Source organism: Bacillus rossius, chromosome 2 (assembly GCF_032445375.1).
Source record: "Bacillus rossius redtenbacheri isolate Brsri chromosome 2, Brsri_v3, whole genome shotgun sequence".
Taxonomy (NCBI): Eukaryota; Metazoa; Arthropoda; class Insecta; order Phasmatodea; family Bacillidae; genus Bacillus; species Bacillus rossius.
The window spans coordinates 8,120,175-8,141,333 of NC_086331.1; the positions used below are offsets into that span (position 1 = coordinate 8,120,175).

A 21,159-nucleotide genomic window follows, 5' to 3' on the forward strand; every position below is an offset into this window, starting at 1 on the left:
ATTGGTTGTGAAGCCATGCTACTTCCTCTTAACCAACAGCAGCAATCTATCTGAAATGGCAACATGCAAAAAATATATATAAATGTTAAAGAAATTAACCCAAACTCTGATTCTCAATCTGAATCAGAGCAGTATCAAAACAGCATCGTATAAACTCATAAGAAACACAACTATTTAGTTCTATTTCATGCTAAACATAATTTTAAACAGCACCAGCCACGGACGTTTAACAATGAATATTTCGCTTCATTCTTACAAACCGAAACACAATATAATGTAAAAAAATTAATGTTTTAGCAAATAACAGGCAATTTCTGCCACTTACCAATTTCTCACTATAAAAAAAAACTACAGTACAGTCGATGCGGGTGACTTTGTCCTGTGAGGATGACTTTGTGCCATTGAGCATTTTATCAAATAATATTTAATAACCATTAAACAAAAAAAAAATTGTCCTTCTTCACGATAGTTAAAATTTGCACAGTTGGTGCTGCAATATGACAACATTGCATACTACTCTGCATCATACATGTGTTTTCAAAATGGCTGCTATGCATGATGGTCAATATTTTCATTGTTTTTGTTAGTGTTGTGAAGTGTTGTACAAAAACATAAAAGACTTACGATTTTAAAACTGGCTCCTTTGATATTCTACCACCAGGTATGTATTTAGCCACTTCCAGAATGTTTTATCGAACTGTTTCTTCAAAATATTTTATTTTAAGGTTATGTTTCAGCAAGGGTGGCTTTGTACCACGTGGTACAAAGTCATCCACACAGGTACAAATCCACCCTGGCATTAATATTTTGGTTTAATATTCTTTTTGTGTATGTAGGTTAAATAACAAGTAGGTTATTACATTTAAGTACAGCAGATTTAATCTGTTTTCAGATATATAAATCCACAAAATGCCCAATAAATATGTGCCACACCCTGACTCAAGGGCTTACAGAAGATATTCAGATGAAAAGTTGGAAGCATGCCTTACAGACATTGCAACAGGAAAGATGTCAGAAAGGAAAGCTTCTGCACATTACAACATACCTAGGCAGACTATACGAAACAAGACCAAAGGTTTACACAGTGGCAAAATTGGCGGTCAGAAGGTTTTTTCTGATGATGAAGAAAAAGAGTTTGTCCAACATATTTCGTGTGTAGCAAATTTGGGCTTTCCAATAACTAAGACTGATTTTCGTTTCATTGTCAAGAGTTACTTGGATAAGAATAAGAAGAATATCAAGTGCTTTAAAAACAACTATCCCGGCCGTGAGTGGTGTAACCTGTTTTTAAAACGACATGACAAGGAATTGCGTGAACGTTTTGCACACAACATCAGCAAGAAACGTGCTAATGTAACAGAGAAAATTGTAATAGACTTTTTTGATCATTTGGAACAGGAACTGGATGGAGTACCACCTGAAAATATTTTCAACTTTGATGAGACTGGCATCAATGATGATCCAAGAAAAAAGAAGGTTATCTTTTCAAGAAAAAGTAAACATCCACAGTTGGTTGTGAACAGCAGTAAAGTTAACTATTCAGTAATGTTTTGTGGTACTGCTAATGGAGAAGTGCTACCACCATATGTAGTGTATAAAGGAACTCAACCTTTGGTAACATGGACTCAAGGTGGCCCACCCGGAACCAGATATGCTGCTTCAAAGAGTGGTTGGTTTGAACAAGCCACCTTTGAAAATTGGTTTGACACTGTTCTCTACCCAGAGTTAAAAAAGAAAGATGGACAGAAAGTTATAATATGTGATAACCTTACATCACACATCAGTTTGTATGTTTTGCGGCAATGTGACAAAGTCAAAACAAAATTTATCTGCCTACCTCCCAATAGCACACATATACTACAACCTTTTGATGTTTCCTTTTTCAGTCCATTAAAAAGCCATTGGAGAAAGCTTCTTCACTCATGGAAACAAACCAAGGAAGGAAAGAAGTACACTACTGTAACAAAGCAAGCATTTCCTGAGTTGTTGCATGAGTTGCTTAAAGCAAATGCTCCAAAAGCATCAGATAATGTACGTGCTGGTTTCAGGAAAACTGGAATTTACCCCACGGATCGTCGGCAGCCCATTGGTAGCCTACCGGAGTTTGGACTAAATGACCTGAATATTTCTGATGGTGTTGGACAAGCTTTTCAAGAATACATTAAACACATCACTGAGAATTTCACATCGCCGAAGTCTACTTCACGGAAACGACTTCCAGTAGAACCTGGGAAAAGTATTAGCAGTGAGGAGGTGGCACAATATCTGGAAGAATCTGCACTGAAGAAGAAGTCCTCCAAAAGTGTGAAAGGAAAGTGTTTAAGAAAGAAATTTGCACCAAGAAAGGCAAGTCATACTCAGGACAGTTCTAGTTCAGACTCTGAAGCAGGTAACTGTGAACTCATATTTGATGATACACCTGATGAATCTGCTGAAGAGTTTGACAGCTTCACAGAACAGCCATGTTCCAGCAGTTCAATCCAAACTTTGAAAAATAAAACACAATCTAAGGGTGATCTCTACAGTGTAAATGAATTTGTTGTTGTAGACTATGAAGGGACATTTTATCCAGGGAGGATCACTGAGATAAACAGGCAAAAGAAAGAACTTAAAGTCTCTTGTATGAAAAGGGCAGGGCAAGGATATTGGAAATGGCCTGAAGATAAAGACGAAATATTTTATGACATTAGTGCAGTGATTGATCGTGTGAACATGTCTTGTGTGCGGCAAGTATCAAAAAGAGGCCTTTTTTCCATCGAAAACTTAATTTTGAGCCAGCATTGGTCTGTGTAGTGTTAAACTAAAAAAAAAAAGTTTTAACACCTATTCAAGACATTTTTAGTTTGCTCTCAATGTTTTAGTATGTAATTTGTTAATATAATTGAAGTCAAATTAAACCAAAACATTAATATTGTGTGTGGAGTTAATATTTAAAGTGGAACAAATTCACCTGCTGTACAACTGTTCTCAATACAACACTATTTATGCGACAATTACCAACACGGTACAAAGTCACCCAACACATGTAGGTGACTTTGTACCACAACATTACTATTTTTTAATTTTCTAAAACTACACAGAAAATTAAGTTCTATATTGCTAAAGAAAGCACATTAAAAATACTTCCATACACGTATTTAATAAATAAGTTTTAAATAAATTAGGTTCTATAAATACATGTAAACATGCCTTAAGTGGTACAAAGTCACCCGCATCGATGGTATGTTGGCACTTAAATTTCCAAATGGATTCCCTCTTGTATAAATGCAAACACAGCTGCCGTGGCAAAAAAAAAAAAAAAAAAAAAAAAAAACGAAGAAGTTAAAACATGACTAGATTCATAAACTTTAAATGGACAGCAGTAAGGCCACATCAAACAAGTTTAGAGTTGCACATGCTATTTGTGCGCAAGTTCACTGTAACACAGATCACACACTCGAACAGGCTTCTTGTTCATTTCAATTGCTGTGACTCTTGAAGAACACTCGTTGCAAAAAATTTTGAAGCAATTACGGCAATGATGCTTTCTGACGATCAAAGAAAATTCTTTTTCACATTTCAGGCAGTTCGTAACTTCCGAGTCTTCAGCCCATTTACGCCCCAGTAGTTTGTCCATCTTCATCTGTAGCAAACACAACATTAAAAAATAATTATTATTAAATACAAAATTGATTAAGTAAGAGACATGAATGCAGAAAAAACATCATTCACTTTTTGCCACTATGCAGAATCATTTCATTTCTCCAATAGTTCATTCAAATAACAAACAGCAAAACTAAGGGGCTCTGGTAGCACCCTGGAATCCCAACAAAGTGCTTTGAGTTTGATCCTCATCAAGTCCCGTCGTTCTGCAAGCGAGGAACATGGCAGAAGCTGTGATGGTGAGTGGGTTTTCTCCGTGCGCCCCTGTCTCCCCTGTTTTCGCATTCTGTAACTGGTCTATTGAAGGGCATCACTCCCAGTCACCCTTCACCAAATGAAAGCAGCCTAATGGGCTATCGGGTCCCTTGTTCAAAAGGCCACTGAACTGTGGGTAAAAACCCGATGCTTAAAAAAGGAAGCCTGGACTTTTTCAGGTATTTTTAATCAACAAGATTGAGTACAATACCATATAAGGGATTGTCCATTAATCACGTGAGGCTCGAAAGGGAAGGGGGGGAGGGGGAGTCGGGAAAATTCACGAAATATCACAAGGGGGGAAGGGGGTGTAGAGAAATATCATGTGTATTTATTTTTTCGCCCAATTTCCACTTAACAGAAAAGCGACGCGTGACCTTGACTCGCCGTAGCCAGGCAACAATATCCCCGCCCGCCGCAACATGAACCACCCAGCTCGGCTTGCCAGTTGCCAGTAAGACTGTGATTTTGGCGCCAAATACATGCGTAAATCACATATAAGCCTTTCCTTTATTATTTTTATGCCAGTGAGAATAAACCTGCAACCTTAATGTGTCTGGACATTTTTATCACTGTGCTTAATTTTCCAGAATTAAATTAGACTATACCTATATTTAAAGATAATATTATGAAATTTTTAAAAATATTTTGTACCAAAAAAATACATGTGATTTATTGGGGGGGGGGGGGGGAGTCTAAAACCTCACCAGAAGTCACTAGGGGGGAGGGGGGGTTAAAAATTTGCTAAAAAAACATCACGTGATTAATGGACGACCCCTAATACATTAAATATGCATACATTACAATAAAAGATCGGTCGGATACACATCTCAAAAAACCAGTCAACCAAGTCACAACAAAGTATGTGCTGCGCGTGTCATCACGACAAGGGAAAAAAGTCGCTCACCTGAAGTGTTTGGTTCTCCCGTCCCAACTCTTGCAGAGCCGCCTGCACTTCTTCCTGCGACCGACACGCCTCGACGTGCGTCCGTCGCAACTGCTCTGCTTCTGCCGTGCTCGCGTAGCACCTCTCCAGCAGGGTCTTCTGCTCCGTCTGCAGGGTTTCTATCTGAGCCTCCAACGCTGCAAACAGGGCATTCATAACACGTCAGGGTGATTAAACAGATGAGTACTAAGAATCTGTCCAAGGTCCATCACACCCTGGAGAGGTCTGAACCACGGACCCCAGCGTCGTCACCCAGCAAGCACAGACTTCGCGCATGGCCTAAAGTCTGTGCTGTGCAAAAATGTGCGAGCTCTGGTATCCGGCTTGCTCGTACCTGGGCCGATCATTTTCTCCGATTGTGAATATCACCGGGTTCCAGAGTTGGCAACCATTCACAACCGAACTTGATGCCAACTCTAGAAACAAAGTTGCAGGCTGCTGGCCTTCCATAGAAGAGTTTTTCCAAGTTCACGATCAGAACAGAACCTAACTTTTGGATCATCACTTCATGCATACTATGTTATTTTTTAAGGTTCACAGTAATGAATATTTGAATAATAAACTATTCATATTTGATTCGACCTTGAAAATAACGAATATTCGACATGGCATACCTCATGAGTTTGTCACATAGCAACGTTCACTATTGAGGTTAGGACATTTCTGTGAGATGAAAATCTTTTTTTAATGTTTTAATGGGACAAGAACAATAAACAACATTTTAAACATGCAACAAGTATTCAAAATTTTTTTACTACTGTCTTGCTAAACAGTAGCGGAAATATTGTGCAAACTATTACAGGGTTCCCACACACTTCTTCCACCCGATTTCCCTGAGTTTTCCCTGTTTTTCCTGTCTAATAAAAATGACTTAGGTATATCATAAAATATTATATAACTGTAACATATCTTGGCAGCCATTTTGAATAATGATACACAGCACGTTCAATGAACAAAAACCCTCTAAATACATTCACAAACTTAAGCCTAGGCAATACTACAAATTGGTGTTAGTCGACTAAATATGAAAATAATTTGTTAGATTGTAACTATTGCTCTTAATATGATACAGGTATGTACTCACATGGATTATTATCCAGTAACAGCACTGTGTATTCTACCTTTAGTTCTTCTGACTTTCGTTTCTTTTCTTCTTTAGCAACCTTCTCTACACCTAATTTCTTGTCTTTTTCACATTTTTGCTCCAGGGCACTCCTATATTTAGAACAAGATGATCTGGCATAACTAACCATTGTTTGGTCAACATGCACAGCTTCTTCCCCACCAGCATCACATATACCATCATATACTCTTCTCAAGGCAATCAGTGACTCTTCATGTAGATGTTCGACAAGCATGTCTTTATTTACAGAAAATCCTGACTCTACAAAGGCATTGCCATGGGACAGTATTAAAAAAATCTTAACCACAGTCCATATATCTCTAAACGCATCTTTGCCACTTAAAAGTTAGGCATAAAATGTATCCAAGCTGTGTTTCTCCATATTAAATGATTTAAGTTTATCTTGTTCTACCTCACAAATAAATTTAGTGAACTGCAGACTAGCTCGTTCTGATTGGAGTGCAGTGGTATGCTTGGCAGACATAAGCATTTGAAGACAAGTATCCATGTCTGACCTGCATTCTTCTTGTTTACTATTCAGTTTCCTTGGGTCCAAACAAGAAGCCGATTTTACCATTTCATACTTGATAGGACTTCGCTTCACAATTTTTTTTTACAGTAAAAACCATGAACGTTTTGCTTTGTAGCTGGAATTTTTGATTCTGTATTTCATTTACACGAGAGACATTCAATTTGTGCTTTGCAGCCAAACCAATATTCAAATGTGACAATTTGATTCCATTATTTACATCTTCTAAATCAACCTGTGTCAGCTTGTATGCAGTGGTAGCACATTTTAAAATGTCTGATTTAATAAATCGCCCCATCAATATCCTCACCAAATCTTCTACGGCTTCATGTAAAAATGGTACCATTGGTTTACAAGTCTGGAATTTTTTTAAAAATGGCTCCAATGTGTATGCTATTGTCCAAAAGAAGTGAAGCTTAGCAAGAAGAAGTGGGTCCAGTAAGCATTCCTTAACTTTCTGAAGGTAACTCAGAAGACTTAAAAAAGTGTTGATGTGCGGAAACATTTTGATAACTGTCTCGCAAACTGGTACATTCTCTAACCAGCAGCAATTACAGAATTTGCGAGGAAGTAAACTACAGTCAGTAGTTCGTGTGAAATCAGATCGACGTGCAGGCGAATCCTTAAAAACATTGTACAAGGACTTCAAAAATAACATTACATCCCAACCTGCTTTGCGACAGCCTGATTGAAAGGCAACATGAATAACATGGAGGCCACAAGAACCTAAATCCAACATCTCTGGATCCTCTTCACAGCACTTCGTTTCAGCTTTCAACTTTTTTTAGGAATGACCTATTCACATTGGGCCCATCCATAGATACTTGTATAATCTTAGATAACTCGATATTTTCAAGACCTTCTTTAAATCCTACCACAAGATCAGCAGCAGTAGAGTGACCCAAAAATGAGGAGTTCCAGTATCTAGTAATAACCTTGTTTCGATTTACATCCCATAAGCGCACTGCAATGTCCATCTGTTGCTGCTTTGCAATGCGATTGAAGGATTCATCAAAACATACCACGATCTGGGTAGCAAATCGCACTTCGTCACTAAGTTTGTGATGAAAATATGGTGCATAATACCTTTCGCTACAACATGCAATGCCCAAAGAATTTCTGCACTTTTTACGTCAGTGTCTGAACGAAAACATAGTTTACTAATCTGTCCAACCTTACTTGTACCAGGAGAAGGGGCTTCGGTCACATTGATTTGGATATGTGGGACATAGGCCTAGGCCTAATTGTGTCCTGCTGGTACATGTAATATTTGCGCACGTCGACTTAGTCTACTATTTATGGCTGGGGTAGGAATGTCGTAATGCTCGCTGACCTCACACGTTTCGTAAGCAACTGCTTGTGGTATTTTCCTTCTTCGTGACTTTTGATGGCTTGCCTTCCCATTGTACTCAACGAAAAAATTTTCCGGCACAATATGCAACGAGCGTTGTTCTCTTTTCCATCAACACGACGTAACTACGACTGCCAATTTGAAAAAAGTTTGCCGTCTAACCAAGAGGGGTTAAACTTGGACATCTTTAAAAACAATACAATTAACACATAACACACCACGCAATGTTTTTGCTTACATTGATGACACGTAATCATAAAAATAGTGGGGAAACGTACTAGTCATGTAACAGCCTAACGTCTATTATCGCTATTGGTATAATTGTAGGGAGACGTGAAACTTGGCTAACCAGCCAAGCCAATAGCTGTTTACATTGGTTGTATTCGTAGGGAGGAGTAGAGAACGGAGGAACAGGCGCACCAATAGCTGTTTGTTACCCAAATAAGATCGCTACAAATAAAGTAATTTGATTTTCATGAGAGGAGGGGAGCTTTGTTTAACTTTTTGTCATTTGACGGACTTAATGCTTTAAGCAACTAAAAATATAAACAATCGCCCAGAAAGCTTTTGTTAAGGCTGAGGAATATCACTAATGATGCCTAAAGAAACGTAAATATCAATGCAGAGGAGAAAAAAAATTGAAGATAAATTTAATCAGAAATTTCCCTGTTTTTTCCCTGTCCCAGTTGAACATGTCCATTTCCCTGAGTTTTCCAGGTTTTCCCGGTTTTCCCTGTCTGCGGGAACCCTGTATTAAAAAAAGTCATATTTGTCATTCCAAATATTGCACACATGCACTAGAGAGGGCCAGGGGGGGGGGGGGGGATCAACAACCATGGGCTACAACACCACAAAACACGGAAAATCCATTGTAGTGGTTATTAAAAGAAGTAAACGTATTAGTTATAACTACAGTAGTTACAACTGATATAACATCATGTGACACAGTAACAGATGTTGCGATTCAAAAATATATATAAAAATTTAAATAATGGTTTAAAATTCCAGATGAAATTAGCAGAAATTGTGTTTATAATATTCCCAAACCAAAAAAAAAACAATTTACTTTACTGCATTTACAATGAAAATTTGTGAATTACTAGGGTTTCAATACATAAATATGAGAAAGTTTTATTTGGGAATACAGCATTAAACAAAATATTCATGGTATTTTACGGTATATTGCTGTTCACAAAAATTTTCTGGATCAACATGTAGAGTAGCAGGTTCTGGAAAATAAGGCGAACAGCAACTGAAATGAAATGTTGGTTGGTTCGGTTCGGTTTGGTTCGGTTAGGTTAGGTTATGTTAGGTTAGGTTAAGATAGGTTAGCTGCATAACTAAAAACCCAATGTTTTTATTTGATAATTTAAATATTTTAAGAAAAATTTTCCATGTAATTACTAACCTGATCAACATTTCACTTTATATTATTTGTCTAATTTTCCAGAAGTTAAAACATGATGTGTAAAAAAAATTGTTAGTGGGATTCTAGCTATCATTCTTATTATTCAAATTCTATATTCAAATTCTACAAACTAAAAAACTGATTATCATACATGCTTATTTAAAAGATTTAATTTTGTGTTGATAATAATCCTATGACTTTTTTTTTTTTTTTTAGATAAAATATAATATATGCTACTCTAACTTAGAAACACAGTATATATCCTAAACTTATGACCCCTGTTAAGCATTTTTGCCTAGAGTGGAACCTAAATACAAAGGACATCACTTCAAATAATTTCTCACCTTTAAGTATATATTTTCAAATTCTTAAAATAGAGGTTTTACATTTAGTTACATTTCGGTATAAAGTACTTTCATCACTAAGCACAAAACTGTGGGATATTTAAGGTACATTGTAATGAAATTTCACTGTAAAAAGTTCTGATAAATTTGACCTGCATCTTTAAACATACATGAATTGACTTTTCAAAAATTTATTTAAGTCCCTTGAGAAACTTTTTAAAGATTTTCATTGTAACAGGACACAGTCATAAACTAAAGGTGGGTTTATGATTGAATTAGTGGTCATTAATTCCCGCCAATAAAAACAGACAAGAAAGCAGCCATGTTATTTAAGTTGAATTTTTGTATTCGTAGGTGTTGTCTGAATTTCATAATGGATTTCTGTTTATAATTGTTGTTGATTAATAATTTGTTTAGCTAACAATTTTATTCATGGTGAAATTCGTTATTCACCCATGTACTTGATAAACAGACACATGGCTACGATTGAACCTAAAAATTGCAACTTTTCAGCTCATCACCCAGAATCCATACGCAATTCAGAATCGAGGATATTTAACTTTAAAATATAAATACTAGGTCATGTACAGTAGACGCAACATAACTCCGAGCCTGGGTGACGGTTAGTAAATGGATGTGTGTATGTGAGTCACGACATTGGGGAAGGCAGACGTGGCACGGCGAGCGATAATGCGTTACTTGATAACAGGGGCTACACGCTACTGCACAGAGTGAAAACTTAGTTCTTTGGTGAAATCCGACGAATACGTTCGTTAACACATCCGTGGTACTTTCTAAACGTTTTCGTTTACAGTTTGGATCTGAGGTTTGTGTGCATGTAGTGTATCACTTTTGTTCAGAGCCAGTGTTACATATCTAGTGCAGTACTTCAGTAAAGTACAACTTTATGCATAAAATGCCTCCAGTGTTGTCAAAAGTTAAGAGTAAAAAATTGCACTCGCAGGCACGGGAAATTGTCTATAACATTATGCAGTTTATGGAAAATGAAGCGCGATTGCAGGAACCCTCCATTTCACTAGAGAAAGCACAGCTGAGAACAGCTAAGGCGACGGGTGTGTCTCGCAAGACTGTACAAAAAATTAAAAGGGAGGCTAAGAGGAATGAAGCTGGTGAAGGAACATCTTTCGAGACGCCCAACAAGAAGCGAAAGAAAACATGTAAACACGAACTTGACACCTTTGATGAAGCTGTGGTACGATGTACTGTGTACAATTTTTACTTACTTGAAAAACGTGTGCCGACTGTCGAAACTGTACGACGTAAACTAAAGAATGACATAAATTACCATGGTAGCAATACAACCTTAAGGACGACTTCGAAGAAGCTAGGATCTAGTTGGCAGAAAACCAAATCGCAGCGCTTACATTTAATAGAAAAATCAGATATTCGGCAAAAACGTATAGAATATCTCAAGAGTATGAGTCAATATAGAAACGATGAACGCACAATTATATACATGGATGAGTCCTACATATCATTGTCTCATGTAAAAAATAAAATGTGGAGTGACATGTCCTAAAATGGTTTACTAGTGCCTGTCGCGAAGGGTCAAAGATGAATAATGATTCACGCAGGTGGCGAAAAAGGTTTTATCCCAAATGCTCTTGCAATGTGGAAGTCGCACCAGGCAACAGGGGATTATCACAAAAACACGAATAAAGATAATTATAAAAATGACTCATCAAACAATTAATACCAAATCTTCCACCAAATTCTTAGGGAAAAATATAAAATATAACCATCTCTTTTAAGTCTTATGTCATCATATGGTTCACACATGACCCCTCCAAATTCCTACACGACAATTATAAGCCATTCCACTAGTATACAAGTCATATGTTCAAGTATACGACTAATTCTTAATTTTCAATCGTAAACCCAGATTTACATGCAGCCATTCATTCAGTTCAGAAACTTTTCATTTTGTCAACAGTACTGAGAACATTTACATTTTCTGTAGCAATCAAGATTTAAAAATAAATATTTCTATTGTTAATCAAATAAACACAAAATTAAATAATTTTCTTTTTAAATGAAAATAACTGAAAAATGTGTTTCAGAAACAGAGAACATAAATATTAAATTAACTCGTTTACTTTTGAATGAGTGATAAAAATTGGTACAATAGTGTCATGTCTACAAAATTCCAATACCAAAACTTTTTCAGGATCTTTCAAAACAATTTTCTTAAAACTTTTTTATATCACAAAGTCATTTTGATATATAATAAGAAATGTTTAAACATAGTAAGAAATACATCTACTATTTGCAGGAACACAGCAATTTTTATGTTAGAAAGCTAAACAATGCAAGTTAGCCAAGGCTTCTGGCAATTAAAGTTTTATGACTTCCAGCAATAATACTGTTAATTTCAAGACTTTTAAAACCAATCCTTCTATTTTGTTTCCATTTTGTAGCTTTTCTGATCTGTTGACACAGTGTAGTTATAATTATATTTTTTGTAATCAGTTAAGAAAATTAATCATAAAAGTATCACATAAAACTAGAGGTTTTAACAGTTTTTTTATAGATACTTATCCACTAGTATTTTTTTATTACATCTAACCTTTGGCAAAAGTTAACTGAAAATCTATGAAGCACTGTACTGAATCGTCTTTCACTTTTACTGAAAACAATGTCTCCAAAATTATATTCTGAATTTAGAAGGATAACTGGTTGGTTCAAGCCATATTTAAAACAATTAAAATTTTTGTAAATTAAGGCGTTAAACTTGCAGCATGCATATAATTACTATGGCCTGGAATAAGCACAGGCTATTTAAAGATTACAGAATACCATTAGAGCACTAGCTAAGTGGACTATTATAGCTAGTTAGTGGGCAACAGTAGAAATTATGTTAAACAAACTCAAACAATGCTATTGAATGAGTAATGAATGTGTATAAGTTATTGTGTTTGCCAAACAATACAATAATAACACAAACATTATTAAGTACACACAACACAAAATAATAAACAAAAAAAGAGAAGAACAAATTTCTGTTATAACTATTTACTAAGTTATTAACTAGATTGCAAAATTAGAAATTTAATCCATTCATCCAATAGAATTTATTGGAATTATAAATCAGTCTATACATAAGGTCATTTTTATTATTAATTGTGCATAAAGTAGATCTTAAATGAATATTGAATTGTGGTACTGTCAATCAAGAATTTTCAAAGATAAACTTACATTGAATTTTAGAGTTGTAGCAATTTTGAATAAAGAGTGAGTCATTATAGTCTCTACGAACTAAAGAGAGATGTAAGGATAGAATAAGGAAATCTCTTTAGATTAATTAATTCAATTATTTTATTTTGAATGCTTTCAATTGTATTTTTCCAAATGATAGAGCAATATTCTTGTTTATATCTAATTAAATAAAAATAGAGGGAAAGAATAGAATCTGAATTAGAAGCATAAAAATTGATGAATTTTATAAGGGTCCAAGTTCTTCAGGTAGTAGAATATAGACAGTTAACATGCTTATTAAAAAATAACTTTGGAGTCTAGGAAGATTCCACGATCTTTTATTAATGTAGTTCTGATGATTTGAGAGTTTAACAAGTTATAGCCATACTCAACTGGGTAATATTTCCACGTACAGGATATTATCTTAGTTTTATCCTTGCTAAGTTTAACTAAATTGTGTAAGCACCAAGTATTGATTTTATTAATATCATGTTGTAATAATGAGCAGTCGTTAAAAGTACTAATTTTCCTGTAATGGTGCACTACCTGGTGTGTTAAAATCAACAACACAAAATCAGAGGCCGTGGTGTTTAATCGTAAACACCTCCCACCAGCCAGGCACAGGTCACAATTAACTTTATTAAACAAACAAATTCCCCATAAAGACGTTGCGAAATACCTCAGCGTTTTAGTTGACAGAAAACTACTGTGGCGTACACATAGACTGGCTCAAAGAGAAGACAGGCACATGTCAGAATGTGTACAATCTACCCATTGATGAGCAGGTGTTTCAAAATGGACTGCTGCTCTACATAGCCCTCATCGGACCAATAATCACTTACACTGCCCCTGTATAGGCAACTGCAACAAATTCAAATAGATGTATTAGAATCGCTACAGACGCCCCCAGATAACTGTCTAGTAGAGGCACTGCATCGTGGAACGAACACAGAAACTTTACACAATTTCTATGTTCGAAACACAACAAAATTTTATTAGAAATGCGAAACTCATCAAAACCCATTAATTTTGTCTCTCGGTAATTATGATCCCGATGAAATACAGAAATACAGACGCCCTAAAATGGTCCTAGTGCACCGCAGTTGGCCAAGCCTTCGGCCAATCACAACGCAGCAGCTCCCACAAGCCGAGCCCACCCCCCCCTACTGGACTCTGGGCAGTGCACGCACATAATTGACACACTTAATACAAGTATGCTGGCAGTTCATAAACATAGATTAAGCTATTCTTAAGCTCGTAAAACATCGTAACTCATAAATGCGTCAAGGTTGAGGCTAGGGCCTCGTGATGAAGGACTGGATAATTTGTCTAACTGACCGACCGCCTACTGGCGACAGGTCAACTGCAGCTCTATCCCTTCTTGAGAGTGTCCCGATGCAACAACTTGCAGTTAGGCTTTTATTTTAAAACTTAACTAACTCGCCAGGAGCTAGGGTTATGCAATGACGGATTTGATTGTTTCGTTAACTGCCGACAGGCGACCTGCTGCGCTATCCCTTCTGGAATGAGACCCGATGCGCCAGTTCGCGTTAATTGATGTAATTTAACTTACAATAAGTATTATTCACTTGCCCTCAACACCGTCTACCTTTACGTAGTTTCAAGCACACGTCCTGACTGGCAGCCGCAGAGCGGAGAATGAAGTTGCTAACTGCCAGGGGCATCTGCACCACTGGTACGAATACAGACGCGCACAAACACCAGTAGCTCCCGACCCCAGCATGGCTGAAACTTTCTGCCCCGAGCAACTCTTCTTCCTGGACCATCCTTCTTGTCCGGTACTGAACCTGCCTGCTTAATGCTCGCACTGTTTAACCTCACATGAAAGCAGGTTTTACCTGGGCCTAACTCAACTAGTTATAGTCTAGATCTAAGATATTGGAGTAAGTCATGGCATCAATCGCTGCCATGGCTGGCCAATCCCCGCACAAAGCACATGACACATGCTACCCTTTCTGCACGGCTGAAACCCAGCATGACTAGGCGTATAAGCTTTGGGCACCTGGAGTATTCCCTAACCCAAACCCCTCCCAAACAACTACACTTAGTTTTAGTTAGGTTAGGAAAAAAAAAATTGGCAAACCACTGTGGAATCATCTTGCCTCGGCAAGCATAGGGATGTCACTGCTATCATCACTGTGATGTTGCCCATGCTCGTGACACCCAGTACTGGGTAAAATGACTCATCATCATCATCACTGCTGATTCACGTGACACAAATAGCTAGCTCATTAAAGATATATATGAACTTCAGTATGATGAAAATGGTACAACATGAAATAAGTTTCTAAAATTACTGCAACTGCTCAAACTCAACTAAATTTTTTAAGGAATCGACTCTACTCAACTACAAAATTGTCAAGTGTGGACTCGACTTGACCAAAAAACTTGCAGGCTTGTTCATCTCTAATATATACGTTTACGCACAGGAACACATGCAAATGCCACTGGGTTCAAATTCTGAGTAATACTATTAGTAGTCTAACTTCTTGCCAAATCAGTGTGACACCTTATGAACTCCCACAGTCAAAGACACATTTGACCGTACACACCACTAAACATAAAATTATTACGTAATGAAATTATGATCCACTTGACTTTCCAGCAACTCTGTTATTTCAACACTTTCACTAAGAAAATCTAATGAACAAATGATCAAAATACCTAATTTATCACCAGCAACTTCATCTAAAGCTGCCTGTAATGCTTCCAATGCTGTCTCCTTTTCATCCACTTCTTGACGAAGAGATTTTTTCTGCTCCTCTAACTGACATTCCAAATTTGTGATAGTGTTTTTAACTTCATCCTAGAAATAAAAATAAATTAAGATAAATTAAATATAGTAGCTTTTAACACATGAAAATAAATTATCACAAAAACTGATGATAATTGGGAGTGTTTGTTGCTAAACACAAATCTTCAATGAAAGCTGTATTAGAATGCAGAGGGGAAATAAAAAATACACAATTTTTTACGCTTGAGTTGAGTATTTAATAGAGATGGGCATGTCGATTCTTCAATGCTTGGATTTACTGATTCTACCTAGAATCGGAACTGTCTATTCTAAAGCTGTAAGGAGAAATTGTATCAAATAATGAATCATATCATATTTCGAATGGTAGGTGATAAGAACTGTCGATAATTTGGATGTACAATTGATTCACATAAACTGATTCTTGCCACAATTTTGTATTTTCCGGCCAGTAAGCTGACAATGTTTACGCAAATTGCCTAACACTAATATACTAAAAATGCTGTAAATTATTTTAAGTTTAGATCACAATCATCTACAGTTATCCATAACACTATACTAACCAAAGTTAGATTTCTTTACTTGGGGGGAAAACATTGTAAACTCATTGCAATATAAAAGCTTTAATTCATAAATAGAACATTAGGGACTTTCTCTCCATTCGTTAAAATAATATCTTTCACTTCCAATGTCGACAAGCAATCATGACACCATGCTAAAGTAGGCTGGCCGTGTTATTCATACATCTTTTAGTTTTTTTTTAGTCTTTCGTATACATATATACACATTCATGTCTAATCATATTTAACACTTGGTGAGGTTTTTTGATATCATGTAAATAACAGTGATTTGTTTTTAGAAGTATTTGTGTGTTTGCCATGTTTTTCATTATCATAATTAATATTATTTCATGGTATTTAATGGTATTTATTATCATTTTCTTGCTTTATAGTGAATAAGCCAGTTAAAGTTATTTTTACCTGTTATTTATTTAAGTGGTTATGTTTTTTAAAGAATTATTTGTTATATTTCTTTGATTAGTAAATTGTAAAAGTGTTGATACAGGGATTGTTCTTCTAGAAAACTCTGGCTGATAAAATAGTTTTATCAGTTACGTAATTGTGAGAGAAAGAGACAGACAGTGCAGGTGCAGAAGAAAGACTCGTGAGTTGGTCAAGTTGCTTGTTGGTATGTGCCCATGATTGGCTAATTTTTTTTCTTTCTTTGCATTTTTGTTATTGGTTGGAAATTGAGTCACATGTGCACCCTCATCTTCCCCTGAAGAGCAGGCCAGCCATGGAATTAGTGAGCATTTGTACGAATTTACCAACAACTCACGTGTCAGGCGGTGGCTCAGGTTTAACAAAGAATGCAGAGGCAAAGAATTTAGCAGCTGTGGTTACGGCTCTATCCTTTATATTCAACCTTTTTTGGATTTCAGGACTTTTAATTGGAAATTTTGGCCACAGTCATTGGTAACAGCCCATAATGACGATACCTAACAACACTGTTTCGAGGATTGAGTCCTTCGCCTTGTACTGAGAGTTGCAAGCACCCACAAGATTCACTTGGGAACGGTATATAATTTTCAACTGTCTGCAGCCACGAACCGTAAATTTGTGTTTGGAGTTATGGCAGATGTTTTGTGCCCCTAGTTTGTATTTTCGACACGCATTCGTTTTCGTAGTCGGAAGATGACGGCCGCTGTGACTGGTGAATTTTTGTAAAGGATAAATAAAAACAGTAAAAATCAGTTTATGTTCAAGAAATGTTATTTTTTCAACACCAATTTTGAACTAGCCAGAGGTTTGTATGTTACAAGGTTTTTAGAGAACGAGGCCAACTTCAACATGAGTCAAGGAACTTGAGGGATGAATCAGCCATGGCCTATGCCTATGGTAAGGATTGATTCCAGGATTTGATTGACTAAATGTTATTTAAGCATTAAGAAATTAAAATAAGTTTTAATAATTATCAACAAATTTGAATGCACAATTTAATTTCAAACACAGCTAAAGGACTCTGTATTTCAAAACACACATGCAAAAACTTTATCACATAAAATTCCTCAGACTGATTTAGTTTCAAATACAGCTAAAGGACCCTGTATTTCAAAACACACATGCAAAAACTTTATCACATAAAATTCCTCAGACTGATTTAGTTTCAAATACAGCTAAATGACTCTGTATTTCAAAACACACATGCAAAAACTTTATCACATAAAATTCCTCAGACTGATTTAGTTTCAAATACAGCTAAAGAACTCTGTATTTCAAAACACACATGCAAAAACTTTATCACATAAAATTCCTCAGACTGATTTAGTTTCAAATACAGCAAATGACTCTGTATTTAAAAACACACATGCAAAAACCTTCTCATATAAATTACTCAGACTGAACTCTCAACAAAACAGTTTTGATTAATCTAATTGTCCTTACAATTTTTTTCTTCATATCATTTTTCAGCTCTTCCTCCAATAATAACTTCTGCTCTAAATCTTTATGATTTGATTCAACCTCTTCCTTTTCTTTTGTGAGTGTTTCAAGTTTTAATTTATAAGCTTTCTCCTGAGTTACAAGTCTTTCCAATGCTTCCTTTTCCCTGCCTGAAACTTCTTCCAGCTCCTGCAAAACAAAATTAAAATATTTTGTACATTAAGACTATTCCAGACTTGAATCCAGAAGCAAATGAACAAACAAAACACAATCAATCACTTTTACTAGAGCTAAGTATACTTACATGTTTCAGTTGAGACTTTTGGTCATTTAATAATGTAATCTCTTCACTTAATGACTTCTTTAGATTGGCTTTTTCCACTTCTAGATCAGTAAACGATTTCTGCAGCTCAAAAAGACTTGTTTCTACAGAAGTTCTTTGAACACCCAAATATCTAATTTGTTCTTCTTGAGAGACATATTTTTCTTGCAACGCTCTAAAATCTTCTTCAAGAAGTTTTTTTTCCTAGTAAATGAAAAAAAAACATACACTTGTACAGAATAAGAGTTTATTTTATAGTTCAATGATTACATGATACAGACCCACAATACACTTTGTGGATCTAAAATAAATAAACTCATTTTGATTAAAAATAAATTCCATAATGATAGTCAAGCTCTATAAAATTCTTTATCTGCTGGGGGAAAATACCTAATCAGAAAATGGTACTGAAACATTTTACTTACATCCTGCAAATTTTTCAAATTAATTTCTAACAAAGATTTCTCTTCACTGGAATGGGACAACTCAGAGTTCAACTTTTTCAATTCCTCTTCCAAATCACATATTTTACTGTTCGACAGTGCAACATCTTCACACTGCTGTGCACACAATGTCTCCAATTCTTTGGTGCGAACTTGAAAAGCATCTTTCTCCTGAATAAAAAGTAACATAAAGACAGAAACTATTAAGTGATTTCACACAGGTTATTTAACACACGCAACATCGCACCAACTAATAAAATAATGTAATACAATTTTTTCTTTTATATTCTACACATTTACACTGTCACAAATTACATATTTTGTTGAGCAGTGTTGCTGCTCTTGTGGATTCCACGTGTAGACAACTTGTCATGCGCTGCTATTCCCCTTCTGGCTAGCGACATGTTTGCCCCCCGCCCTCACCCCAGAAGGTGACGCCAGCGCTTGGAGCGAACGCTATTGGTTTTGTGGCTGGGCTCGGCAGGTTCTCACCGGCACCGAGGAATATGGCGATGGCTACGAGCAAGTGTACCTAATTCGGCGTGCCTTGTCTCTCGTGCCCTCACTTGCTTGGGGCAGAGAGTGTCGTCAGCTGAGAGACAACTGCCTTTATTGCAGTACATTGCCTTTTGGTCATTCCTGTCAAAATTAAGTTTGGCATTAAGGGAGTTGTTTCCGTTACCCGGAACAGACAGCCAGGGCTGCTTGTGTACTATTTGTGGCATTCCAGCTTCAAGCTGTAGTGATAACATTGCTAGTGCCTCTTGCCTTTGCTTTGTTGTATTAGTTGGGCCTTCAGTAGGCAACTTTATTTACGGTCGTGACTTTGTTGGCCCCAATGTCTTCACCAGCTTTGGTATTTGGCATGTTGGCCCTTATCCTTTCAACTGTGTTTAATGTTACTGATCAGTGGTGGCCTTGCTAATGTTTAACGTGAATGTAAATGGACTTTTCACAAGTCTGGTTTACGGTCATTCTGCTTTATTCGTTACAATGTTTCACTGCTTAATGTTGAAAGTCATTGGTGGCCTGGTCCATGTTAAAGGTAAATGTATGTGGACTTGGTATAAGAATCATTCTGTTGTATCTTTGCACCCGTTTAATTATTTTAATAACCTTATGTTAAAATGGTACCTTTAACGGTAATTGTACATTTCAGGTCATTTGGCATTCATGCACCTGAATATAAATATGAATATGACAGGGAACTTTACCTCTCTTATGTTTTCAAAATAATAGTTCGTGCCACATAACCTAATGTGTGTAAAAGTGTCTAGGGGAAGAGATGGCAGTACACTTTCATCACAATTAAAACCTTTACTAAACATCCTGTACTTGTACATACACTGCCTTCCTCAATACGGCCAACTATGTCCATGGTTAAAGGTGCTAAAGTCACAAGGTTCCAGGTGTTAAGTCCCAGGTGATTAAGATGGGTGAAACAGTTTTAAGTTAATTTTTTTAAGTGTGTAGGCTGTAATCAAAGAACTTTCTGGTCTTAACAGGCCATGTCTCATGCATAACATAGTGGTCTAGATGTCAAATTATTGTGTGGAAGCTATTGCACGTGTAAAATTAGTAACAAAACCTTAAAAGAGATACACAATAGACTCCCGATTATCCGGGTGCTGATTATCCGGTTTGCGGATTAACCATGTCATATTCCACTTTCATAAACCATAAAAAAAAATACTTGGGTAGCTTTCAATATAATGCAATGAAATAGTAATGCAACAAATTATTAATGTAACAAATCAACAAACAATATTTTGCTTTTCCTCAATAGCTATTCGCTTTCTTCATTGCATAATTTATTCCGACGACGCCCAAGTGTTCAGCAAACGTTTATATTCCGCCAGCCTGCATGTCAAAAGCAGCTCTGGAACTGGAGAGAAAAGCCAGAAGCGGTCAGGGATAGTTTAACTTGAGCCACTAGAATGCGCTAGAGGCCAATCATGGCAGACACACATTTAGTAAACAATCTCGAGAATTACGTTAATAGGTTAAATAATCTTTCTAATAATAGAAAACGTTACGTTTATGATTTTTAAATCTTATTCAAACTGAAATATATCTCCTATATATAACATTATTATTTTGTAACTCAGAAATTTTGGTGGTGCCTACATACAAAAAAAAATGTTATGCCCAAGCCCTATTATGTAAACAATGCTGTACGTGAATTTAATTGAATTGTAGGTTGTTTAATTTCTAAATGTTATTCAACATTTATTTAAATGTATTTCTAATGTATTTATACACGTATTAGTACTGTAAATTAATTTTAATGGAAGTAGTGTCTTGATTAAAATGGTGTTCAGCAATCACACTTACCTTTTTGGAAAACAAATTATTTTGATAAAAAT

The 21,159-nt window shown here is 36.1% G+C and overlaps 1 protein-coding gene across 2 annotated transcripts in view; it reads right to left on the reverse strand.

The window, feature by feature from the left end:
* Positions 1-2,867: 2,867 nt before the first annotated feature.
* Positions 2,868-21,159, reverse strand: part of LOC134529072 (early endosome antigen 1-like) — a 49,260-nt gene continuing 30,968 nt past the window's right edge. For both annotated transcript variants that reach the window (XM_063362780.1, XM_063362781.1), the window contains 6 exons: positions 18,776-18,964; positions 18,333-18,554; positions 18,032-18,217; positions 15,500-15,641; positions 4,805-4,980; positions 2,868-3,622 (listed from right to left, as the gene is read on the reverse strand). In XM_063362780.1, the coding sequence (XP_063218850.1) occupies positions 3,398-3,622; positions 4,805-4,980; positions 15,500-15,641; positions 18,032-18,217; positions 18,333-18,554; positions 18,776-18,964 (1,140 nt within the window). In that variant the 3' untranslated portion in view covers positions 2,868-3,397. The remainder of the gene's footprint in view (positions 3,623-4,804; positions 4,981-15,499; positions 15,642-18,031; positions 18,218-18,332; positions 18,555-18,775; positions 18,965-21,159) is intronic.